We start from the raw sequence: 24,299 nt of genomic DNA, 5'->3' as shown, positions 1-24,299 counted from the left end.
ATCCATTCGTCTGCCGATGGACATGTAGGTTTCTTCCATGTCCTGGCTATTATAAACAGTGCTGCGATAAACATTGGGGTACACGTGTCTCTTTCAGTTCTGGTTTCCTCAGTGTGTATGCCCAGCAGTGGGCTTGCTGGGTCATAAGGCAATTCTATTTCCAGTTTTTTAAGGAATCTCCACACTGTTCTCCATAGTGGCTGTACTAGTTTGCATTCCCACCAACAGTGTAAGAGGGTTCCCTTTTCTCCACACCCTCTCCAGCATTTATTGCTTGTAGACTTTTGGATTGCAGCCATTCTGACTGGCGTGAAATGGTACCTCATTGTGGTTTTGATTTGCATTTCTCTGATAATGAGTGATGTTGAGCATCTTTTCATGTGTTTGTTAGCCATCTACTTCTGCTTCATTGAGTAGGCTAAAGCCTTTCGCTGTGTGGATCACAACAAACTGTGCAAAGTTCTTCAGGAGATAGGTATACCAGATTACCTTACCTGCCTCCTGAGAAACCGGTATGCAGGTCAGGAAGCAACAGTTAGAACTGGATATGAAACAACAGACTGGTTCCAAATTGGGAAAGAGTACGTCACGGGTGTATACTGTCACCCTGCTTATTTAACTTATATGCAGAGTACTTCATGTGCATTGCCAAACTGGATGACTCACAAGCTGGAATCAAGATTGCTGGGGGAAATATCAGTAACTATGGATATGCAGATGATACTCTACTGGCAGAAAGTGAAGAGGAACTAAAGAGCCTCTTGATGAGGATGATAGAAGAGAGTGAAAAAACTGGCTTAAAACTAAGATCGTGGCATCTGATTCCATCACTTCATGGCAAGTAGATAGGCAAAAAGTAGAAACAGATTTTATTTTCTTGGGCTTCAAAATCAGTACAGACAGTGACTGCAGCCATGGAATTAAAAGACACTCCTTGGAAGTAAAGCTTTGACAAATCTAGATAGTGTATTTAGAAAGCAAAGACATCACTTTGCCAACAAAGGTATGTGTAGTCAGAACTATGGTTTTCCAGTAGTCATGTATGGATGTGAGAGTTGGACTATAAAGAAAGCTGAGTGCCAAAGAATTGATGCTTTTGAGCTGTGGTGTTGGAGAAGATTCTTGAGAGTCTCTTGGGACTGCAAGGAGATCCAACCAGTCAATCCTACAGGAGATCAACCCTGAATATTCATTGGAAGGACTGATGCTGAAGCTGAAGCTCCAATACTTTGGCCACCTGATTGGAAGAGCCGACTCGTTGGAAAAGATCCTGATACTGGGAAAGATTGAAAGTGGAAGGAGAAGGGGACGACAGAGGATGAGATGGTTGGATGGCATCACCAACTTGATGGACATGAGTTTGAGTAAACTCCGGGAGTTGGTGATGGACAGGGAGGCCTGCTGTGCTGCAGTCCATGGGGTCGCAGAGAGCTGGACAAGACTGAATGACTGAACAACCAAATGTGACCCAGATTTTAACTTTGTAGGTGTGAATAGTTATGACACTTGTATTTGTTTTCATTAATTGAATTTAATACATGCTTTTAATGTTGGTACCACCTAAAGAGCTTCAGTGACTTGCACCTCAGATTTGCCTGTATGCACAGTACAGAATGGTTTCATGAATGTTAAGGTCTGTGTTAACATGACTTGTTACTTCCTCTCTGCAGCATCGTATTCTCGAAAAGATAAAGACCAAAGGAAGCAGCAGGCAATGTGGCGAGTTCCCTCTGATTTAAAGATGCTGAAAAGACTCAAAACTCAAATGGCTGAAGTTCGATGTAAAACTGATATAAAGAACACACTTTCAGAAATAAAAAGCAACAGTGCTGCGTCTGGAGACATGCCAGCAAGCCTCCTTTCTGCTGACCAGGCAGCTCTGGCCGCATGTGGGACCGAAAACTCCAGCAGGTTACAGGAATTGGGAATGGAGCTCTTGGCAAAGTCCTCAGTTGCCAGTTGTTACATACGAAACTGTAAGTGAAAAAGATCCTCTTAGTTTTATTTCTCCAAATGTCATTTGGGAAACTCGGGGAGAGGTTATTTTCAGAATAATAATATTTAAATATCTCCCTCAGTGTTACTTAGGACTACAAATACCTACAGCTTTTTCTTCCATCCAAAACTGACTTTGTATATTTTCTGCTATATAGCAGAGTTAACATTTCTTGATTGCTTATTCTGTACTGGGCAATAAATAAGACAAAATCTTTACTCTCATGAATCCTGCATGCATTACTCATGTGATAGGAATTGGACATTAAAATGTGTAGACAGGTAAAGATTATTTCAGTAGATAAAAAAAGTCCTGTGAAGTCCACAGCAGAGGAGTCAGGTGGCCAGAGCAAGTGAAAGAAAGTCCCTCAGAAGGTAAGCGTTGAACTGATACCTGAAGGTTGAGGAGTGGGGAGCTAGCTGTGCAGAGGTCTCGGGGAAGCCTTTTTCAGGGTAAAGAGAACGGAAAATGCAAAGTCACTATCAGGATTCACTCTTCATGTCTGAAGGCTGCAGGAAGGCCAGTTTGGCTGAACATGGTGAACTAAGCAGAAGCGAGGGTAACAGGAGATACGTCAGAGAGACAGGATCTGGATCAGGCGCGGGCTCAGTCGCTAAGTTGTGCCTTGACACTTTGCGACCCCATGGACTGTAGCCCGCCAGGCTCCTCTGTGGGATTTCCCAGGCAAGAATACTGGAGTGGGTTGCCGTTTCCCTTCTCTATTAGATCACGTGGGTCTTATAAGACCTCAACAAGCAGTTTGAGCTTTATTCTGATTTTTGGGGGAAGTCTCTAGACAATAAAAATCAGAGGGGTGTTTATGATCTAATATACTTCTAAAACAAAGATTGCTTTGTTGTGTGGAGAGGGTCTGAGAAGGATTGAGAGTGAAAGTTGTGAGACCAGTTTGCAACCTATAACAATAGCTTGTATGAAATACTGTGACTTATTCTGGAGTTTCTGCACTGAGTAGGTGGACTTGCTCATAGTCTAGCAGCCTTCCTTTACTGAGGTTCCAATCTTTTTTTAAGTCTCCCAAGGATCATATATAACTAGTGCTACTCTAGATACACAGGAGAGAAGTTCATCTGTTACGTGCAGTGGATATTTTAAACCACGAGGGCTCAGTTTTTTCCCACAAACCTGATAAGAAAGGGTTTAGGAAAAGAGAAAAACTAAGAATGATGTTTAAGTGTTTGGTCTAAGCAACTTAGTGACTGGTGGTATCATTAATTGAGATGCAAGTTAAATAGGAAGAAGCAGGTGTGGGATGGTGGGCCATAGGGGCATCATGTCAGGAATTTTTTACAAACCATGTTTGGTTTGAGATGTCTGCTAGATCTAGTAAAATATCTTATAGGCAGTTGAATGCTTTCGTAAATCTGAAGTATATAAGGGTAAAGCTGGATATAAACAGTTGGGAGTCAGCAGTGTCAGGTGTTTAAAACCAGGGATCAAGTATGAAGGGAGTTTAAATGGAAAAGAGAAGTTTTGGTTCTGTGCACTTAAACATTTAAAAGCCTGTTAGGGAAGCTAGCGAAGGAAATTGAAAAGAGCAATCATTAGGGTAGAGAACAACAAAAGAAATGAAATCTCAAAAAAAAAAATTTTTTTTAATGCATCTCAAAAAAGGTGGAGTGGTTGTCTATTATTCAGAGGCATCAAGATGAAGGTTGGGTGAGCCTTTTTGGAACCATTCCCATGGAGGGTTATAGCAGAAGTGAATGAGGTGGGAAACCAGAGCCTGACTGCTCGGCTCCTTAGAGAAGCGTCACAATAAATCGGGTGGTTCCTGGAGGAGTGGTGGAATCAGGAAGGAGTCTGACATCTGTGTCTTGTTTTCCTTCTCTTAAACATATCTGCTTTTCTTTAACCTCGATTTTTTTGGTGGTAAAATATATATATTAATAACATAAAGTTTACTATCAGCTTTTTTTTTTTGAGAAAGAGAGACTCCTTCATTTTTATCATTTTTCTCTCCCTTTTTCTTCTAGTTTTATTGAGATGTAATTAACCTACAGAACTGTATAAATTTAAGGTGCATAGAATAGTGATTTGGCTTACATACATCAAGAAGTGATTACCACGATGAGTTTAGTGAACATCCATCCCCTCATAGATACAAAATTTTAAAAATAAAATGGTTTTCTCTTGTGAAAACAGTTTTATCTTAGGATTTATCCTGTTGACAGTTTTCATATACGTATCTTAATTACTGTTAGCTGTATAATTCAGTGGCATTAGATACATGTATGGTGTTGTGCAGCTGTAACCACCGTTCATCATTTTATATACTTTGAGTAGGAACTCGGTGTTCCCAGTTTCGTACTCTTTGGTAACCACTGTTATACTTTCTGTTTCTATAAACTTGATTATTCTAGATATCTCATATAAGTGGAACATACAGTACTCGTCTTTTTGTCTGACTAATTTCACTTCAGCATAATTTCTTCGGTCTTCATATTGTAGCAAGTGTCAGAATTTCATTTCTTTTTAAGGCTGAGTAATACTCCCTTTTATGTCTATGTATGCTATAGTATGTTTATCCTTTCATCTCTTGATGGACGTTTGGATTTTTCCCACTTTTTGGCTGTTATGCATAATGCAGATATGAACATGTATGTGCAGCATCTGTTCAGGTGTCTGCTTTCATTTTTATGGAGGATATTTACCTAGAGTGTGATTGCTGATTCATGTTGTAATTCTGTGTTTAATTAAAAAACAAATTATTTTAATCATGATAAATTTTACCACATTTTATTAAAATTTACTGTCTTAACATTTTTAAGTTTAGTTTTCAATGGCATTGAATATTACATGCATATTGTGCTACCAGTGCCAACATCTACCCACAGAACTTCCTTTTTATCTTGCGAAACTGTCTCCATACCTGTTAAGTGATTGCTGTCTCTTCTTTCTCTCTCGATCCCCTCGCAGCCACCATTTTGCTTTCCGTCTATGAATTTGATTACTCTGGATACCTCATATAAGTGGAAACTTATTTTATTTGTGATTGGCTTATTTCACTTAGCATAGGCTTCTCAAGGTTCATCCATGTTCTAGCGTATGTCAGCATTTTCTTCTCTTTTATGAATGCATAATATTCCACTGTGCATTTGTTTTGATGGATACTTGTGTTAATCATATATGTGAGGGTTTACTTCTGAGCTTTCCATATGTGTGTTTATTAAAATGAGATATATTAATGCTGGATACTGATGGCAATAATATAGCAGAGATGAATAGGATGGGGTAACTGCTAAATACGTAGAATTCTTTTGAATAGAGGTGATAATTTAGTAGAAAAATGAGTAAAGGTTATGATTAAGTTATTAAGGTAAGAAGAAATACCAAAGGACGATAAATGTATTAAAAGATACACAACCTTAACTAGTTGTCAAGGAAATGACAATTTTAAACCAAGAGAAATAAAGCTTTTTGGATGGACTTTTGCAGAAAACTTTTGTTACATATTTCTTCAGGCACTTCCCTTGTTGTCACTTGTTTTTGTTTTCTGCTAAACATTAAGTTTAAAAGTTTTTATTTTCAACATCTATTAATAGTATTCATTCTTTGATGGTTTAATGTTTTAATTTGAAGGCCTTTTCAGCTCTAAAACAACACTTAACTTTCTTGGTTCTGTTTTTGTTTTTTAACTTTTTTACATTTAGTTCATTATTCCATATGTAACTTGTTTTCCATGACAGTGTGTAAATTCAGTGACCACCCTGCCCAACCCATCCACCAAAATGAAACATGTTTTTTGAAGAGTCTCTTCTGTTCAACAAAATGAAATTCATTTTTTATATTATATAGACCACATAGTTCTGTTTTTAAATTTATTCATACAGTTGGACCAGGTGGAATTGGCAGTGGGACACTTCTTTAAAACATACGAAACAGCAGTCTGGTATTGTTAAGCCAGTGTCTGTTCCGTTGTCTACCAGACCCACATTCCTTTCTGTTAGCTGTTGTAGCTTTGTAGTTTATGATGCCGTGATGTTTGCCTTCACTTTGTTTTCAAGATGTCTTTGGTGGTTCTTACGTGTTTACTTTTCCAGAAAAACATTTTGACCTGAATTATGTTACATTTAATGCATTAATTAACATTTAATTTGATGAATCTTTCAAGTATTAAAGCATTCAGATTGAGTAATGTGGTGTTTCCATTTATTCAAGTCATCCCTGGTGGTTCAGATGGTAAAGCGTCCATCTGCAGTGCAGGAGACCTGGAAAGGTGGTTTTTATCAAGTTGAAAAAGATACCCTTTCCCTAGCCGCAATAATGGTTAACATTTACGAAGTGTTTATTATTTAACAGATACTATTCTAAGTAGTCTAAGTCACATGTATTAACTCACTCAATCCCAACAATAACTCTGTGAGGCAAGTTGTTTTTATCCCCACCTTACAGAAAAAGAAACTGAGGCACAGGGCGTTAAAGGTTCCTGGAGTTTCACAGTGGTAATTGCAGAGCCAAGAACTTTGAACCTTAGAACCTGTGACTTTGACCATTTCACCAGGTACTTCTTTGCCTGTTGTGAATGAAAAAATGTGTGCCATAGCAGTAAGCAGAGGATGTCACAGCCTTCAAGCCCCTACACCTTCCTGAGGGAACTGAGAATGAGAGTCTTAAAGGAACTGTGAATGAGAAAGAACAGGATACTGGCCCTAGATGGCTGAGTGAAGTGAAAGTGAGAGTCTCAGCTGTGGCCGACTCTCTGCAACCCCGTGGACTATACAGTCCATGGAATTCTCCAGGCCAGAATACTGGAGTGGGTAGCCTCTCCCTTCTCCAGGGGATCTTCCCGACCCAGGAATCGAACCAGGGTCTCCTGCATTGCAGGTGGATTCTTTGCCACCTGAGCTATCAGGAAGCCCTTAGATTGCTGAAGTGCATATTAAAGGAATGATTTCAGTGAGCTCAGACTCTGGCATCTTCCCTTATGTAGAAAAGTGCTGAATTTGTTAACTTGTGATATCTTGTGTTTTTTTAATTAACTGTCATCTTTTGGTGTTCCAGTTACCTGGTGTTTGTTGCAAAACCCCTTACATTTTTCCTCCCTTGACTCTTCAGAGTGGTCCCTCAGAAGTCCTCAGAAACTCTGCCAAATAAGACATAATTCTCAACTTTTAGGTTGTACATTATTTTTTCAGTCAGCACTAGTTACTAAGAGTTTTTCTAAGTCAAGAAGTTGTATAGAATAATATCAGATGCTTGTTTGTCATCTGTCAAAATATTCATATTTTGCCCTTTTACTCTCTGAACACAGAGGATTGCGTTATTTAATACTGACCACGCCTGGAATTCTAGGATGAGTCTCTCTACTTGGTTGTGGTTTGTAATTTTTTAGTGCATGGTTGTTGACTCTGAGCAACATGGGTTTGCACTGCATGGTCCTCCTGTCCACAGTGTTTTCAGTAAATCCACAGTTGGTTGAGTCTTTGGATGCTGAATTACTGATAAGGAGGACTGACTATAAAGTTATCCCCTTGTTCTTTGCACATGTGGGATCTTAGTTCTTCTTCAACCAGGGATCAAACCTGTGCTCTCTGCAGTGGAAATGTGGAGTCTTAAAACCACTGGACCACCAGGAAGTCCCAGCTAATTCTTAGGATTCTTGAATATGTAGTAAATAAGTAAAATTGAGCTGTGGTTTCATTATTCTATCATTAACATATTTTAGTTGTGATTTTATGCCAATTGCATAGAATAAATTCAGAAGCCTTTGTTCTTTTCGATGCTGAGAAATTATTTTAACATGACATCTGTTTGTTAAAAGTGTAGTGAAATTCATCTATAAAACTATTGAGTAATTCTTTGGGGAATAAAACTTCAAACAGCCTTTTTCATTTCTGTGTGTTTACTGGTGTCCTCATATTTCTTTTGCTTCTTATATCAATTTTCATAATTAATTTTCCTAGCAAATTCATTTTATTAGATAAATGTATTGGCATAAAGTCATTTACTCTGTTCCTTAAATTTTAAAAACTCCCTCTGCATATGGGATGCTAACTTTTTGTTATATCATTGCTTATTTGTGTTTTCTTATTTTTTCCCTTGACTTGCTAGAAGCTTGTCCATTTTATTCATCTCTTCAGAGACCTAGTTCTTAGATTTATTTCATCTTCTTATTGTTGTTGCTCAGTCACTCAGTCGTGTCTGAGTCTTTGTGACCCCATGGACTGTAGAACGCCAGGCATTCCTGTCCTTCACCATCTCCCGGAGCTTGCTCAAACTCATATCCGTTGAGTTGGTGATGCCATCTAACCATCTCGTCCTCTCTCATCCCCTTCTCCTTCTGCCTTCAGTCTTTCCCAGCATCAGGGCCTTTTCCAGTGAGTCAGTTCTTTGCATCAGGTGACCAAAGTATTGGAGCTTCAGCTTTAGCATCAGTCCTTCCAATGAATATTCAGGACTGATTTCCTTTAGGATGGACTGGTTGGATCTTCGTCCAAGGGACTCTCAAGAGTCTTCTCCAACACCACAGTTCAAAAGCATCAATTTTTTAGCACTCAGCCTTCTTTATGATCCAGCTCTCACGTCCATACATGACTACTGGAAAAACCCCATTACTGTGACTAGACGGACCTTAGTTGGCAAAATAATGTCTCTGCTTTTTAATATGCTCTCTAGGTTGGTCATAACTTTCTTCCAAGGAGCAAACATCTTAATTTCATGGCTGCAGTCACCATCTGCAGTGATTTTGGAGCCCAGGAAAATAAAGTCTGTCACTGTTTCCGTTGTTTCCCCATTTACTTGCCAGGAAGTGATGAGATCAGATGCCATGATCTTAGTGTTTCGAATGTTGAGTTTTAAGCCAGCTTTTTCACTCTCCTCTTTGACTTTCATCAAGAAGCTCTTTAGTTGCTCTTCACTTTCTGCCATAAGGGTGGTGTCTGTCTGTCTATTATTAATTTCTGCCCTCACTCCTGTTAATGCATCCCTTCATTTTCTTTCCTTAACCAGTAGTTCATGTTTACTTTTCAGTGAAGACATTGGTCGTAATTTTTTCTCACAGCATCTCTTTTCTCCCCTAAATGTACAGTTCATCAGTTTTTTATTACAGAGTTTTGTGACATTCACCATTATGCAACTCTAGGGCATTTCCATCATTCCCCTTATTATTGAACTTAGGTTTGGCTGCTCACTGCTTAAAAGCCAATAATTTGAGAGGCAAGTGTCAGTAGAAAGAAAAGATGGCTTTAATCAGAAAAACCAGCAGTTTGAGGAGTTGGTGGACTTATGTCCAAAGGTCAAGTCCAAGGCATGTGCTCAGCTGTGACAGGTTTTTTAAAGGGAAAAATGCGGGTGTTGGGAGGAGAATCTCAGTGAATTGAGGCAGGAGGTTGGGTTCTACATTGTTCTCACAGCATGCAAATTGGCTGCCTCTCCCTTCAGATTTATCAGTTGTCTTGCCCGAGTGATCAAGGCTTGCTTGGGGGCGCCATTGGAAGTAGCTTGCTGTAAGTCTCTCAGTTGACTCTTTGCTGCCCCATGGACTGTAGCCCGCCAGGCTCCTCTGTCCGTGAGGATTCTCCAGGCAGGAATACTGCCCTTACCCTCCTCCAGGGGTTGGAAGTAGAGAGCTAGTCAGTTTTTTCGACTGCTTAATTCTTCATTCTTCTTTTTATCTAGGAAAAGAATCAGCAAGGCAAGGTGTGCATTCAGGAGAGGAAGAGTCAGAAGTTGGATTAAAATGGCTCATGATCTCATTCCTATAATTAGGTTCTTTCAAGGTTAGAGGAGAATAGATGGGCAGACAGGAAAGGGGCAAAGAGCTGCATTTACTCTCCCCGTAAACTCCATACCCAGGAGCCCCTACTTCCCAGAGGAGAATAGATGGGCAGACAGGAAAGGGGCAAAGAGCTGCATTTACTCTCCCCGTAAACTCCATACCCAGGAGCCCCTACTTCCCATCTTCCCCTTCCCTTTATATCCTGGTAATTGCTTGTCTGTTTAGCCTGTATGGATTTGCTTCTTCTGGACTTTGCATATGAATGGAGTCACACAACATGAAGCCTTTTGTATCTGACTGCTCTGACTTAGCATAGTGTTTTTGAGGGCCATCTGTGTTGTAACATGTCTTTTTGCATTTTGTTTTAAGGCTGAATGATACCTCATAGTTTGTGGGCGCCACTTTCTGTTTGATCTGCTCCTCAGTTGTTGAGGACTTCAATTTTTTATTTCTACTTTTTTGGCTGTAATGAATTATGATGCTGTGACTATTCGTGTGTGAGTTTTTGTGTGAATCTGTGTTTCTATTCACCTTAAGTATATGCTTAGGAATGGGATTGCTGGATTATATGAGAACTAAGTTTAATTTTTGGAGACATGGCCTTACTGTTCTGTGGGCTTTTCTGATGACCCGGTGGTAAAGAATCCTCCTGCAACACAGGAGACTCGGGTTTGATCCCTGGGTTGGGAAGATCCCCTGGAGGAAGAAATGGCAACCCACTCCAGTTTTCTTGCCTGGGAAATCCCAAGGACAGGGGACCCTGGTGGGCTACTGCCCATAGGATCGCAAGTAGTCAGATAGGACTGGGCGTAGCACAGCAGGAGCACACTGTTTTCAAAGCAGCTGCACCGTTTTACTTTCTCCAGCAGTGTATAAGGATTCCAGTTCCACCATATTCTTATCAGCGCTTTGTTTTTGTCCATCTTTTCTCCCTTTGTCCAGCTTGGATTATCTTGGTTTCCTTGTCAAAAATTAATTGACCATAAATATAATGTTTTCTTTCTGAACTCTGAATTCTGTTCCATTGATCTTTTTTTTTTTTTTTCTTTACCACAGTCTTGAATACTGTACTTTTACAGCAGAGTTGTGAAATCATATAAGTGAGTCCTCAATTCAAGATTGCTTTGAAGTATTCTGGATCTTTTTCATTTTTCTATGAATTTTAGGATCAGCTTGTCAGTGTCTGCAACATCAACAATGAAAAGACAGCTGAAATTTTTACAGGGATTGTGTTGAATCTGTATTGTAGACCAGGTTTGGGAATAATGCTATGTTAGCAGTATTGAGTTAATGAACACAGTATTTTCCCTTTTGTCTGTATTTCAGCAATGTGTGACAGTTTTCCATGTTCGAGTCTTACATTTCTTTGTTAAAATTTTCCCTAAGTATTTTATTCTATTTGATGCTGTTGTTAATGGAGTTGTTTTCTCAATTTCGTTCTCAGATTATTCTTTACTGCTGTGTAAAAAGTCAGTTGGTTATTGATCTTATATCCTGCTACCTTATTGAACCTGTTCATTACCTTTTAATGCATCTCTTCTGCATTCTTATTTCTTTTTGTTTCAGGTTGCTTTTTTATTTTAATTCATTTTAAGGCTATACATTTTCCTCTAATTACTGTTTTAGCCACAGACATCTTAAAGTATTATAATTGTGATTTGTTTCTAATTCAGCATTGATTTATTTTTAACCCAGTAATGTTTTATAGTTTCCAAGTGTTTTGGTGGTTATTGTTTTGTTCTTGGTACTTGGTTTAATTGAATTGAGATTGGAGTTTGTGTTTGGTATGATTTTTCTTTTGGAGTTCACTGATAATTTTCTACTTTTGTAAGAACACGAGCAATGAAATAGGAATGTTTTTGGCATAAAACCTCAAATAAAGCAATTGGGACCAGAGTGTTCTGTTTATTTTTGGACACAGTAGATGGGAATTCCTTCCATGTATGGTAAGATAAAACCTTTCTCTGGTTGCCTAGGTAGTAAGTTTTGTGCCATTTTATCATAATCAGAAATGTTTTAAAATGTCTTTGCAGCCACAAATAAGAAGAGTCATTCACCCAAGCCTGCTCGGTCCAGTATAGCAGGGAGTCTGTCTCTTCGAAGAGCAATAGACTCTGGGGAAAATAACCGTTCAAAGGGGGACTGTCAGACTCTAGCTGAAGGTGAGTTTGGAGAGTTCAAAATGTAATTTTGGTAGATAGATGTCTGTTGAAACTGACCTTATGGTATAGCTGCTTTAAAGGCACCAAATGCTGGAACTCAGGTTGAAAACCCCTTGATCGCATGACAGAACAGACCGTCAGTAAGAAAGTGCGGCCATCAGGCTTCATGTTCTGGACTCCTGAGATTTAAATACCTGGCATCAAAAAGTTGTTTTTGAGTTTTCCTGCAGTTTAAAAATGTACGTATAATGAGATCTCCTAAGTGGAAACTGCAGTGTGGGACACCAGGGTTTGATCCCTGGGTTAGGAAGATCCCCTGGATAAGGAAATGGCAATCCATTCCAGTACTCTTGCCTGGAGAATCCCATGGACAGAGGAGCCTGGTGGGCTACAGTCAGTGGGGTTGCAAATTGTCAGACACGACTTAGTGACTAACTAAGTGGAAACTAGAGAGAGAACCGTTTTTTGTTTGCCTTCCTTCTGAATATACGCTTCCTTTTTTTGTAGTCTCCCCAGGAAGCTCTCAGTCTGGGAGCAGGCACAGTTCTCCCCGAGCCTTGACCCATGTCAGTATCAGTGACATTCTGCCGAAGTCTGAAGATCGGCAGTGTCAAGCTTTGGATTCAGATGCTGTCGTCGTTGCAGTTTTCAATGGCATACCTATTGTTGAAAAAAGAAGAAAAATGGTCACCTTGGGGTAAATGAAGTTCTTTTGTTTATATAATAGAATAATAGCTAATAGCTTTGGTTGGCACTTATAAATCTACAATGTAATAAACAATAAATTTCTACTATGTTAATTTTTTAGCAGATTATTTATTTATTGTATTAAAAAGGAACTTTTAAAGTATCAGAGACCTTCCTTTTTTCTTTAACTGAATGAGATAGTAGCAGAAGTTCAGTTTGGGTAAGTTAGAGCTCATTTTCACTGAAGTTAGGATAATAATGTATAACCTTGTGTGACCTCTTTATTGTGAGGTTTTGTGTCAACTTTTTTTCCCATCTGTCCCATGCTTTTCAAACACATTTGTGCTGGACTTTATTGTGGCCATAGGTCTTTACAGGAATTTTGTGTGGAACAGAGACCTTCTGGTAATTTAATTTTACCACTGCTTTTCTGCTTTCATCTCACCCTTTTTTCCTTTCATGAAAGTGTCCTCAAAATACATGGTTGGAGTTTCCTGAAAAGGTATATATACATGGTCATTAGTACCTTTATTTCTGTCCCAGGAATCATGAACTCAAATCCCAGTCATGTCAACTAAACTTCCGTCCGCCTAAGAGAGTGACTGTGGAGCATATTGTCTGTGGATGTGCAGATGAGTCTTTAATATCCATCTGCTGATTTATTTTATGGCTATTAAATCTCATTTCTAATTTTAAACAACGGAATAGTTTTACCTTGGAGACTTTGAAGAGAACTTTGGATTAAATTTAGAGGAAGATTAATATCCCTTAAATTTACTGTATTTCATAGAGTTTTTAGATCTGACTAATAACCAAATCTAAAAGGTCACTGGTGGCTTTGCTTTCTGCTCTAGCTCAGGTTTAAGCAGGGGAAACATGTGATAATCACTGGAGATTGTCTTGTCCTTCCCATTTCCTAGTCTGGTTTTACAGGTTCCTTTTAAGATGAAAGCTGTAACTAGCTTTTATATTTTGTTACAGAGGTTTATATCTGCCGTTAGTCATAAAGATTAAATACATACAAATGTATAGTTTTTGTAGACTGTAAAATCCTTTATAATTGTGTAAAGCTCATAGCTGTAACCCCCATCATTTTATGGTTAATTATACTGCTCATGTGATGTTTTCTAGCTTATGTCTTTTTTTCCTTGCCTGATTTAAGGTAGCGTAAGCAAAAATTTTAAATACTAATAATAAATGGTTCGAAATGGAAGTTAAAAAAAGAATATTGTTTCCCCATCTTTCTCCCATCTGCTTTGTTTTCCATCTCCTGCCCACACACATTCCTGCTGTTCTTAGTTTTTTATATACGCTGCGTCTTCTCAGTTTTCATGCATATTTAAATAACTGTGGTCATAAAGTTTTTTTTTCCTAATAAAAATGGTACACCTTATTTTCTCATTCAGTATACCTTAAAAGTCTTTCCATATTGGTGAGAACATGTTATTATTATTATTTTATTTATTTTTAAATGAAGGATAATTGCTTTATGGTATTGTGTTGGTTTCTACCAAGCATCAACATAAATCAGCCCATATTTACCCATGTCCCCTCCCACTACACCATCCCTTCCACCTCTCTCCCCATCCCATCCATCTAGGTTGTTACTGAGCCCCAGTTTAAGTTCCCTGAGTCATATAGCAAATTCCTGTTGGCTGTCTCTTATATTGGAGAAGGCAGTGGCACCCCACTCCAGTACTCTTGCCTGGAAAATCCCATGGACACAGGAGCCTGGTGGGCTGCAGTCCGTGGGGTTGCTGAGAGTTGGACATGACTGAGCAACTTCACTTTCACTTTTCACTTTCATGCATTGGAGAAGGAAATGGCAACCCACTCCAGTGTTCTTGCCTGGCGAATCCCAGGGACGGGGGAGCCTGGTAGGCTGCCGTCTATGGGGTGGCACGGAGTCGGACACGACTGAAGCGACTTAGCAGCAGCAGCAGCAGCAGTCTCTCATATATGGTAATGTTTGTTTCCATGTTACTCTCTCCATCATCCCACCTTTTCCCTCCTCCCCTGCCAGTCATGTCCATAAGTCTGTTCTGTATGTCTGTGTTGGTAAGGACGTATTATTAAGGACTTTCATTTCTATTTATTTTTAGGAATTCTTGAGATAATTGTAGGCTCACATGCAATTATAAGAAAGGATAGAGAGAGCCTGTGTACCTTACATTGTTTCCCCTAATGATAACATTTTGCAAAATGCTGATATATTGTCACAGCCAGGATATTAACATTGATGCAAGCTACCACTTTCTAACCTTTCATTGTAAGTGAATCTTTTAAAACGAAAACTTGAAATTTAGTATTAAACCCCGGTGCTCCATACCCTATTAGTTTGCTCAGAAGGAAAGAAATCTAGATCATCATATCACTGACTGGTTATACAAAAATATAAGGTCATTTCTCCCTCTTTGAGGACTAATGCTAAAGGAAGTCGTCTGGAAGGAATGCAAATGACTGATTTGGAAAATAACTCGGAAACTGGGGAGCTACAGCCTGTTCTACCTGAAGGAGCTTCTGCTGCCCCAGAGGACGGTAAGGCATGAGAAAGTCATAAGTGGCGGGAAGCAGAACAATCATCTCTTTGGTGGTGGTGAGGAGTGGTTGGTTTAATGAAACAGTTACTGAGGTGTTACCTACTGTTCGACATGCTTCATTTGAAAATAGCATTCATTATGCTACTGAGTTTGATTCACTAGGACATTAATTACAGGGGAAGGCAAAATAGTTGACTACATAAAAGGATATATCTTACTAGAAGGGGCAGTTTTAAGGGGAATATCTGCAGATACTTCATTTGCTCATTCACTAAATGTGCTATGCTACCTACATGAGGAGGCATTGAAGTTTTTCCAGATATAAAAGATGGCATTGGATATATTCTTTGTCTTTTTAAGTCAGTCTTGATAAATGTTTGTAGGTTGCTTTGCTCTTTTAGAAGAATTGCAAACTTTAAGCACTTGAAAAATCCTTTATCTGTTCTGCCAGTTCATTCTCAGTTACATTTCTAATATTTGTCTACAACTTCTTTGAGGTTCATTATTCTTTATCTTAAAGCATAGAAGACTTTGTAATTTTGAGTTAACAGATGGTGCTTGAAACAAGGCTGTGTGTGTTGCCCTTGCTTGTCCTTTATATGTGAGCAGAAAAGCATGTCAACTTTATTAATGATACTTGACATTGAAATTTTTTTCGTTTCTCTGTGAAACTGCCATGTACAACCCCTGCATTCATTTGAATTTCAGTGATTGATGAATTAAGCTCAAAGCGTATGATAAGAGGTGCCAGCATCTGCCTCCGACTGCCCTTTGAGAGGGAGTGTGGGTGTTAGCGTTTTCAGGCTTTTCAGTTTTAAAGAACACTAATCATTGTCGTCTTCTACCTTGGTGTTCCTGTGGTAGGCAGCGTTATTTCAGTAGAAGAGATTAAATAGAAAGGATTTTTAGAGTGAAGTGTTGATTTGAAAACAATAGGAAAAATATGTTGATCTTTATGGAAAGGACCTATAGTGATTTGCCAGTAGGGATTAGCTGGTTTCCATGTGTTTATGCATACTGGTTATAAATTGTGATGACTTAAATTGTTACTAGCATATGCTTTAATTATAGGCTCCTGTTTATGCAGCTTTTGTGAAATGCTTCTAATTTGTCTGGAATTGTTTTGATGCTGGTGATAAAGTAATTCCTGAACCTACTGCTGAGTCACGGTTTCTCTGCTTTGATACCGTTGACTTTCTGAGATAGGTGATTTCGGGGCCTGCCATTTGCATCATAGTCTCTTTAGCAGTTTTCTTGGCTTTTAAGCACTAGGTGCCAGTAGTACCTCCCCTGAATTTCAGTAGCCAAACAATGTCTCCAGACATTGCCACATTTTCCCTGGGAGGCAGAATCTTCCCCAGTTGAGAACCACTGATTGAGGTGAAAACTTGAACCAGGGGTGACAGTTCCCTAAGAATCACTTGCCAGAGTGGGTTATACTTATACATGGGAGTGGGTTAGTTACACATCCCGCATCTCAAGGGTGCTGGGTATGTGTTGGTGGTGGTGGAGGGGAGCAGAGAGAGTAGTTGAAAACCCCTGGTCACATGTTAAGAGACTAGTTAACAGCCAATTACAATGTGAAATGATGAGTGCTGTGATAGCATATACAGGGAGCTCAGCTCATGCGTGGGCTTCCCCCGTGGCTCAGGGGTAAAAAATCCACCTGCATGTGCGGGAGATGTGGGTTCAATTCCTGGGTGGGGAAGATCCCCTCGAGAAGGAAATAGCAACCCACTCCAGTATTCTTGCCTGGAAAATCCCATGGAAATAGGAGCCTGGCGGGCTGCAGTCTATGAGGTCAAGAGTCAGACACGACTTTGCGGTTAAACAACTACTCACCGGTATGTAATAATAAAAACAATAGACAATATTTCCAAGCCTTCATTGGGATGAGACTGCTCAGTGCAGACCTACATGGTGGTTATTTTTATTATCTTGATCTTACAGGTGACTAGGCTAAGGCCTAAAGATGTATCTTACCTTATTTAGTCACAGAGCCAGTGCTCTTAACTGTCACCTGTCTACTAATCTAGTTCATCCTCAGGGATGACTGTGAATTAGTACGAGTTAGGTGGAGACTGATGGTGATGAGGCCAGACCAGAGTGGAGGCAGAGGTCAGATCATGAAGAGTTACACTGTGTGTCTAGCCAAAATCTGGACTTTGTCCTTTGAATGGGATCTAAGCAAGAAGTGAGATAATAAAATTTTGTTTTAAAATTCCTACTCTGGTTGTGCTGGAGACTGGGAATGGGGTGTGGAACTTGGGACAGAAGGACTGGTAAGAAGCCTGTTAAGTTAACCTCAGTGAGAGATGACTTACACTTTTAAATTTCAGCCTTCATCTCATAACTTCACATTTCTCAATTTTTCTATATAAATAGCTAGCCAGCCCCAAAAAACCCCATAAGTTTTGACATTAGCTTCATTTCATTTCTTTTTTTAAAGGTGGCTGTTAGCAGCGTATCCTAAACTGGAGCAAGTCATTTGCTTGGCCACATTTAGAGTCGCCTGCGCACTTTCATCCTGGGGCTCAGAAGTAGAGAATCCACCTGCCGTGCAGGAGGCGCAGGATTCGGGTTTGATCCCTGGGGTGGGAAGATTCCCTCAGAGAAGGAAATGGCAACCCACTCCAGTGTTCTTGCCTGGAAAAAATTCCCTGGACAGAGGAGCCTGTTGGTTACAGTCCAGTGTCAAAAAAGAGGCAGACACACCTGAGCGGCCGGGAGCGCATGCACTTTCACGTCCCTGAACCTGAGGGTTCGTGCTGTCAGTGCCGCTCAGGAGCTCATTCTTCTTGTGTAGGGAGTGTTGCAGGGATGCAGAGCACCTAGAACTCAGTAAGAAAAGCTGCTGCAAACATGCAGATCAATAGTGCCAAGAAAATCTACCAGTGCAGTTTGCTGGTGAACAGTTTATTTACCACTGGAGTCCCAGGCCAGGCGGTGAGGAGACTGGAGGAAGGGGTTAGGCAGACTGAAGGAGCTCTGTGCCTTTTGGAATTTGCTTTATGAGAGAAGCATGGGGCCTTACTTACTGCGGTGGGTATTATTCTATCAGCAGCAGGAGCCAGTTTTCAAGAAACCTCTATTTTTCACACCAGTAAGCCTTGGTGAAAGGTTGAGTGAGGTAGTCTTGTGTCTGTGCTTAGGAAAGACAGGGCTCTTTATTCTTGAGCAGAATGCCTAAAAGAACATTCTCTGTGCCGGGTCACTGTAAATTGGTGTCTCTCTCCTCCTCTTTCTCCTCCCTACTGCCAAGCTGTTTGAAGAAACTTTAAATAAGGCAATCTTTTTGTTACTAGCTGGGAATTTGGGACAACTAAAGCAGTCTTTTAAATGTTCCTGAGGGTCAGTAAAACGTGACATTTCTTAGACATGACAGTCATCAGCAGGCCTTTTCCTTTCTAACTGGGATCATATGGGACACCCTTGTATAATCTCCTGGTTAAAGCCTACATTCCAAAAGTCTTGTCCCTCCCAGTTGATACCCCACAGAATTCTATAGGTAGACCAGTTTCTTCTAATGTAAGTTGCAAAACCCTAGTGTAACTTGCTTCCTACAGTATAAGCAGTAGGAAGATTGACTGTCTTGTATTAACAGGAAGTCTCACCTAACTCTTGTCGGACAGTGTCAAGGCTGGAAAATTTAGCTATTTAATGTCATAAGAGCTTCCCTGGTGGCTCAGATGGTAAAGAATCTGCTAGCAATGTGGGAGACCTGGGTTTGATCCCTGGGTTGGGAAGATCTCCTAGAGAAGGGAATAGCAACTCACTCCAGTATTCTTGCCTGGGAAATCCCATGGACAGGGGAGCCTGGTGGGCTATAGCCCACGGGGTTGCAACCAGTCTTTTAGACTCACTTTCAGTGAGCGTGTATGTCATCAGAACCTGTTTTCTCCCGCTACCTCCATTCCCCTTTCTTTTGCTCTGCAATTCTAGGCAAGTTGACTTTGTTCCCCTCAGGATGGCAAGGTGGTTGCTGCAGTTCCAAACTTCATACTGAATCAGAATAACGTTCTGGGTTTAGTGATTTCATTTTATATGTCTCTACTTATCAGTGAGGGGAACCTTTCTTAGAGTTCATCTGATTAGTCACTAGCCAAAGAAAAGGAAACCTGACCAGGTCTAAACATTTGTGGTTCCCCTCCCTGATCCACTCCACCTGGACGCAAGAAACTTTGACTAAATGGACCTTTGTCGGCAAAGTAATTTGTCTCTGCTTTTAATATGCTGTCTACATTGGTCATAGCTTTTCTTCCAAGGAGCAGGTGTCTTTTAATTTCATGGCTGCAGTCACCATCTGCAGTGATTTTGGAGCCCCCCAAAATTAAGTCTCTCACTGTTTCCATTGTTTCCCCATCTATTTGCCATGAAGTGATGGGACTGGATGCCATGTCTTCGTTTTCTGAATGTTGAGTTTTAAGCTAACTTTCTTAGTCTCCTCTTCCACTTTCATCAAGAGGCTTTTTAGTTCCTCTTCACTTTCTGCCATAAGGGTGGTGTCATCTGTATATCTGAGCTTATTGATATTTCTCCTGGCAATCTTGATTCCAGCTTGTGCTTCCTCCAGCCCAGCGTTTCTCATGATGTACTCTGCATATAAGTTAAATAAGCAGGGTGACAGTATACAGCCTTGACGTACTCCTTTTTCTATTTGGAACCAGTCTGTTGTTCCATGTCCAGGTCTAACTGTTGCTTCCTGACCTGCATACAGGTTTCTCAGGAGGCAGGTAACCTGGTCTGGTATTCCCATTTCTTAATTTAAGAATTTTCCAGTTTGTTGTGATGCACACATTTAATGGTATCGTAAAATTACTATCATTGACAGCCAGTTGTGTGAAAACTTGTTGACACCTTCTGGTAGGATTAAGAAAAGTCCTGTATTCAAATTTTCTTACAGTTGGTGAAATATCACTAGTTTGCTTTACCCTTTAGTGCAGTTGATACACATTGTAACGTGGGGCAAAGCACATAGCAGTAGGCTGTGATCTGTTGCTTGACAGTAGCTGCTTTCATTTATTTGACCTTATGTTGTGTTTACTTGCTCTCACTGATGGCAGTGGGTTGTACAGGACCCAGGACCTGTGACCTAGAGGTCAAGAGACCAATTTGGTTTTCTCATTCACAGAACTAGGGAACTTCAGATCTTAGGACTTGATAAAAGACCAAAAAGTATTTTCATGCAGGAATTCCTTTCCAGCATTTCTTGGGAAATGCATGTTTTTCTGAATCCTGAGAAAAATGAGTCAAGAAATTTAAAAAATGAAAAGATTATTCTTATTCTCCTGTTAGAGTTAATCTTTAACAGTCAACACAGAATCATGGGGACTTTTCTGGTGGTCCAGTGGTTAAGACTCCATGCTTCCATTGCAGGGGGCGTGGGTTCAGTCCCTAGGCAGGAAACTAAGATCCCACATGCTGTGTGGGATTGAGATTAAACTAGAAAGCAACAGCAGCAGCACAGAAACATGCGACTCTTCTGGAAGAATCCTCTAATGGCAAGTTGAACATATAAACTGGAAATGCTGATACCTAGAATCAAAGGTTAGTAAGATCATAGGAGCACCTTGGAAAGAAGCAGGTGCTGTCCAGTCGGTCCTGGCTATAGCTGTTGCCGTATTATGTGTTCATGGCCCTCTCCGCTGCTATGTAAATACTAATGAGTCTATCCTATCTTATCCTGTACGGCAGGGTCCCCAACTTGTTAGGAATAGGACTGCACAGCAGGAAGTGAGCAACAGGCAGTCATACCCCATCCCACTCCCGTCCATCTGTGAAAAAGTAGTCCCCGCTGCCAGAAAGGTGGGGGCCTACTGCTGTACAGGGACCCTCTGTGTGTGCTCCAGGAAGTAGGGAGTTTCGGAAGCAAAGGGTGCTCATACTGGCATTTTTGACATGTGATTCCACGTAGTGCTCTAAACCTTGCTGAGAGTTTAGGTGTTGCGTTTTCAACTATTACCTAATAACATTCACAGAATGTTCCAGTATTTGAATATTTAGTGTCGGCCACAGTTCTTGTAAATACTACAAACTAACCAAAAAATTTTAAAGATATATAATAAAGAATTTGAAAACTATTTTAAGTAGTTAAAGAATAACTTAAGATTTGGGGGATTCCTGAGGATTCCAGTTCCTCGTTTGTGAATCCTGGAGGTTAATATGTCTTGGAATTCAGAGGTCAGGTTTGTGCTTGGAGTTTGACCGTGCTGTGCTTGGTCGCTCAGTTGTGTCCGACTCTTTGTGACCCCATGGACTGTGTAGCCTGCCAGGCTCGTCCGTCTGTGGAGATTCTCCGAGCCAGAATACTCGAGTGGGTCACCATGCCCTCCTCCAGGGAACCTTCCCAACACAGGTATAAACCCAGGTCTCCCTCATTGCAGGCGGATTCTTCACCCTCTGAGCCACCAGGAAGGCCCAAGAACACGTTGTTGTTGTGCTAGTCACTTAGCCGTGGCCGACTCTTTGTGACCGTGGACTTCCCACTTTGAGGAGCGGGGCACGAGTTCTGTCCTCCCCACCTCACTGTCAGTTGTTGAATGAAGCCTGCTCAGGGCGGCGTGTGTGTGTGCTTAGTCGCTCAGTCATGTCCAACTCTTTGCGACCCTATGGACTGTAACCCACCAGGCTCCTCTGGTCCCTGAGATTCTCCAGGGACGAATACTGGAGTGGGTTGCCCTCCCTTCTCCAGGGGATCTTCCCAACCCAGGGACTGAACCTGGGTCTCCTGCACTGCAGGCAGATTCTGAGCCCCTCAGGAAGCCACTAGAATAGCTCGCCTGTCGGTTTCAGAGTTTTCGGCATCAGTTCTGTGAAGGGCCACAAGGTGGAGGTAGCGCTTCACGCAAGTAGCTGTTCAGGCTCTAAACAGTCTTGCTCTTGAGAATGTGGGTTGGATCCCTGGGAGGGGAAGATCCCCTGGAGAAGGAAACGGCAACCACTCCAGCATTCTTGCTTGGGAAGTCCCATGGACAGAGGAGCCTCCTGGGCTGCAGTTCATGGGATCACAAAGAGTCACAACTGAGCACACATATACTTGACTCTTTAAAGCAGGAAGGTTTTTTCATTTGCTGAGAAAGGAGATTACAGAAACATCCAGCCTGTATCTTCAAAATGTCTAAGGGAGAAATAATACTATACAAATTCTTCTTAGAAACAGAAGAAGAGGAATTCACCGGTAAAGCCATCTGGGGCTACAGTTTTCTTTGGTGATAGTTTTTTTAAACTACCAAGTTTCATTTCTTTTAATGCTTAACATACCTATTCAGGTTATCTATTTTTACCTGAATGAATTTTGGCAGTTTGTGTCTATCAAAGGATTTGTCCATTTCATCGGTGTTCTTGACTTCATGAACATAGTTTTTTATACTGTTCCCTTATTATCCTTTTAATGTCCTGTAGATTGTGTAGTGATGTTCCCTTTTATTTCTGATATTGCTGATTTTGTTTGCTCTTTTTTACCTTAGTCTGCCTGAAAGCTTTTGAGTTTTGTTTGCTTGTTTTTGCCATGCAAGCATGTGGCACGATCTTAGTTCTCTGACCAGGGAGAACTGGGTTCTGTGACCCAGGGTTCTCCCAAGGTTCTATGACCAGAACCCACACCCCCTGTGGTTGCAGCATGGGGTCTTGACCACTGGACCACCAGGGAGGGAGCTGTTCCCTTTTTATCCTCCCGTTGGTTAACCTCTTTTTTATAATGCTCATTTCATTGTTCTTAACACTGATTAATTTCCTCTTTCACTCTTGCTTAAATTCATCTATTAATAGTTTAATTTTAACAATATCTTAGTAACTCTTTAAAAACCTATTTTTTCCCACATTAAACGAATCACGTAGTCTCTTCCCTGTTATTTTATGAACAGTTTGTGGTCCTGTCCTTCTATCTGTGTACCTGCTGACTCTCACTTTAGGCAGCTTGTCTGCCTTGTTCGTGAATTTTGATTGGAACGTGTCTTTTTGAGACTTTTACTATCCTTTGTAGAAGATTTGAGTATTCATTTTTTTTTCCCCTCCTGTGATAATAATTGTGACCTGGATTATGGAAGTTGCCTACCACAGAGGTCTTTTAAATGTTTCAAAAGTGTTCGTGAGTGTTTCTTAGATCTGCTTCTGTTAGATAATTTCAACATGATTTCTGTCGTCTCAGCATTGGTATTTGTTGCTTATCTTTACCTGGTTTTCACGTGCTGAAATCCTTTTGGAATGACTTCTGGATATTTTCTTAAAAAATAACTTTCTGTATTTTCTGGTTGTGCTGGATCTTCCTGCTGCGTGGGCTTTGCTCCAGTTTGGTGAGCGGAGGCCACCCTGGGCGTGGCGCTCGGGCCTCTCTTGTGGAGTAGCCGTGGGCTGCAGCAGTTGCCCCCTCCTGGCCTTTAGAGCACAGGCTCGGTGGTGGCGGCACCCTGTGCCATCTGCCTCGACCAGGGAGGGAACCCGTGTCTCCTGCATTGACAGGGGGATTCTCTACCACAAGCCCCCAGGGAAGCCCCGGAGACATTTTTAATATGGTTTGTGTGAGACCCTGGGTCTTCTCTAAATGTCAGTTTGTTGGTACTTCAGGTTCTTATCTACTCCAGTATCTGTGGTTACAGAGTCCTCAAGTTCTGTCAAGGTTCTATAACTGCCTTCAGTGGAAAAGATGGGGTGGAATGTGTTTGCTTCATCTTACTTAGAATCTTCCCTCCAGAGGATTTTACATTTGCTTTATTCAAAAACACTAGCTCCTGACCAATTTTTATGTTCCTTTCCTGAGATTTGAACTGAAACCTTAAATCTCAAACCTAAATTAGGCACACTGCCCTTTGTTTGAATTCTGAGGTGAACTGAGCACAGAAACCAGATAAATTTCCCTACTGTCTTCTGTGACAGTAGGCATACTTAATTACTCTTTCAGTGAGAGTTTTAGTTTTATGCACGGAGTGCAGATTTAGCCTCAGTTTTATCTCCCTTTCTGTGGTGGATCCAGTGTTTTTTTGCGTATCCCCAACAGAGGATTCCCTGGTGACTCAGACGGTAAAGTGTTGGCCTGCAGTGCGGAAGACCCGGGTTCGATCCCTGGGTCTGGAAGATCAGGAAATGGCAGCCCACTCCAGTGTTCCTGCCTAGAGAATCCCATGGATGGAGAAGCCTAGTAGACTGCAGTCCCTGAAGTAGCAGAAAGTCGGTCACAGCTG

General features: G+C 40.8%; 1 protein-coding gene across 1 annotated transcript in view; it reads left to right on the top strand.

Annotated features, from left to right (window-relative positions):
• TRIM37 (tripartite motif containing 37) overlaps nt 1–24,299 on the top strand; it is a 146,045-nt gene that overhangs the window by 105,591 nt on the left and 16,155 nt on the right. The window contains exons 19-22 of the mRNA XM_005693108.3: nt 1,671–1,976; nt 11,768–11,896; nt 12,404–12,593; nt 15,003–15,121. Coding sequence (XP_005693165.2) covers nt 1,671–1,976; nt 11,768–11,896; nt 12,404–12,593; nt 15,003–15,121 — 744 coding nt within the window. The remainder of the gene's footprint in view (nt 1–1,670; nt 1,977–11,767; nt 11,897–12,403; nt 12,594–15,002; nt 15,122–24,299) is intronic.

The sequence above is a fragment of the Capra hircus genome, chromosome 19, assembly GCF_001704415.2.
Source record: "Capra hircus breed San Clemente chromosome 19, ASM170441v1, whole genome shotgun sequence".
Lineage (NCBI taxonomy): Eukaryota > Metazoa > Chordata > Mammalia > Artiodactyla > Bovidae > Capra > Capra hircus.
Note: the sequence above shows the minus strand (reverse complement) of the source record. Positions and strands in the feature narration are given on the sequence as shown.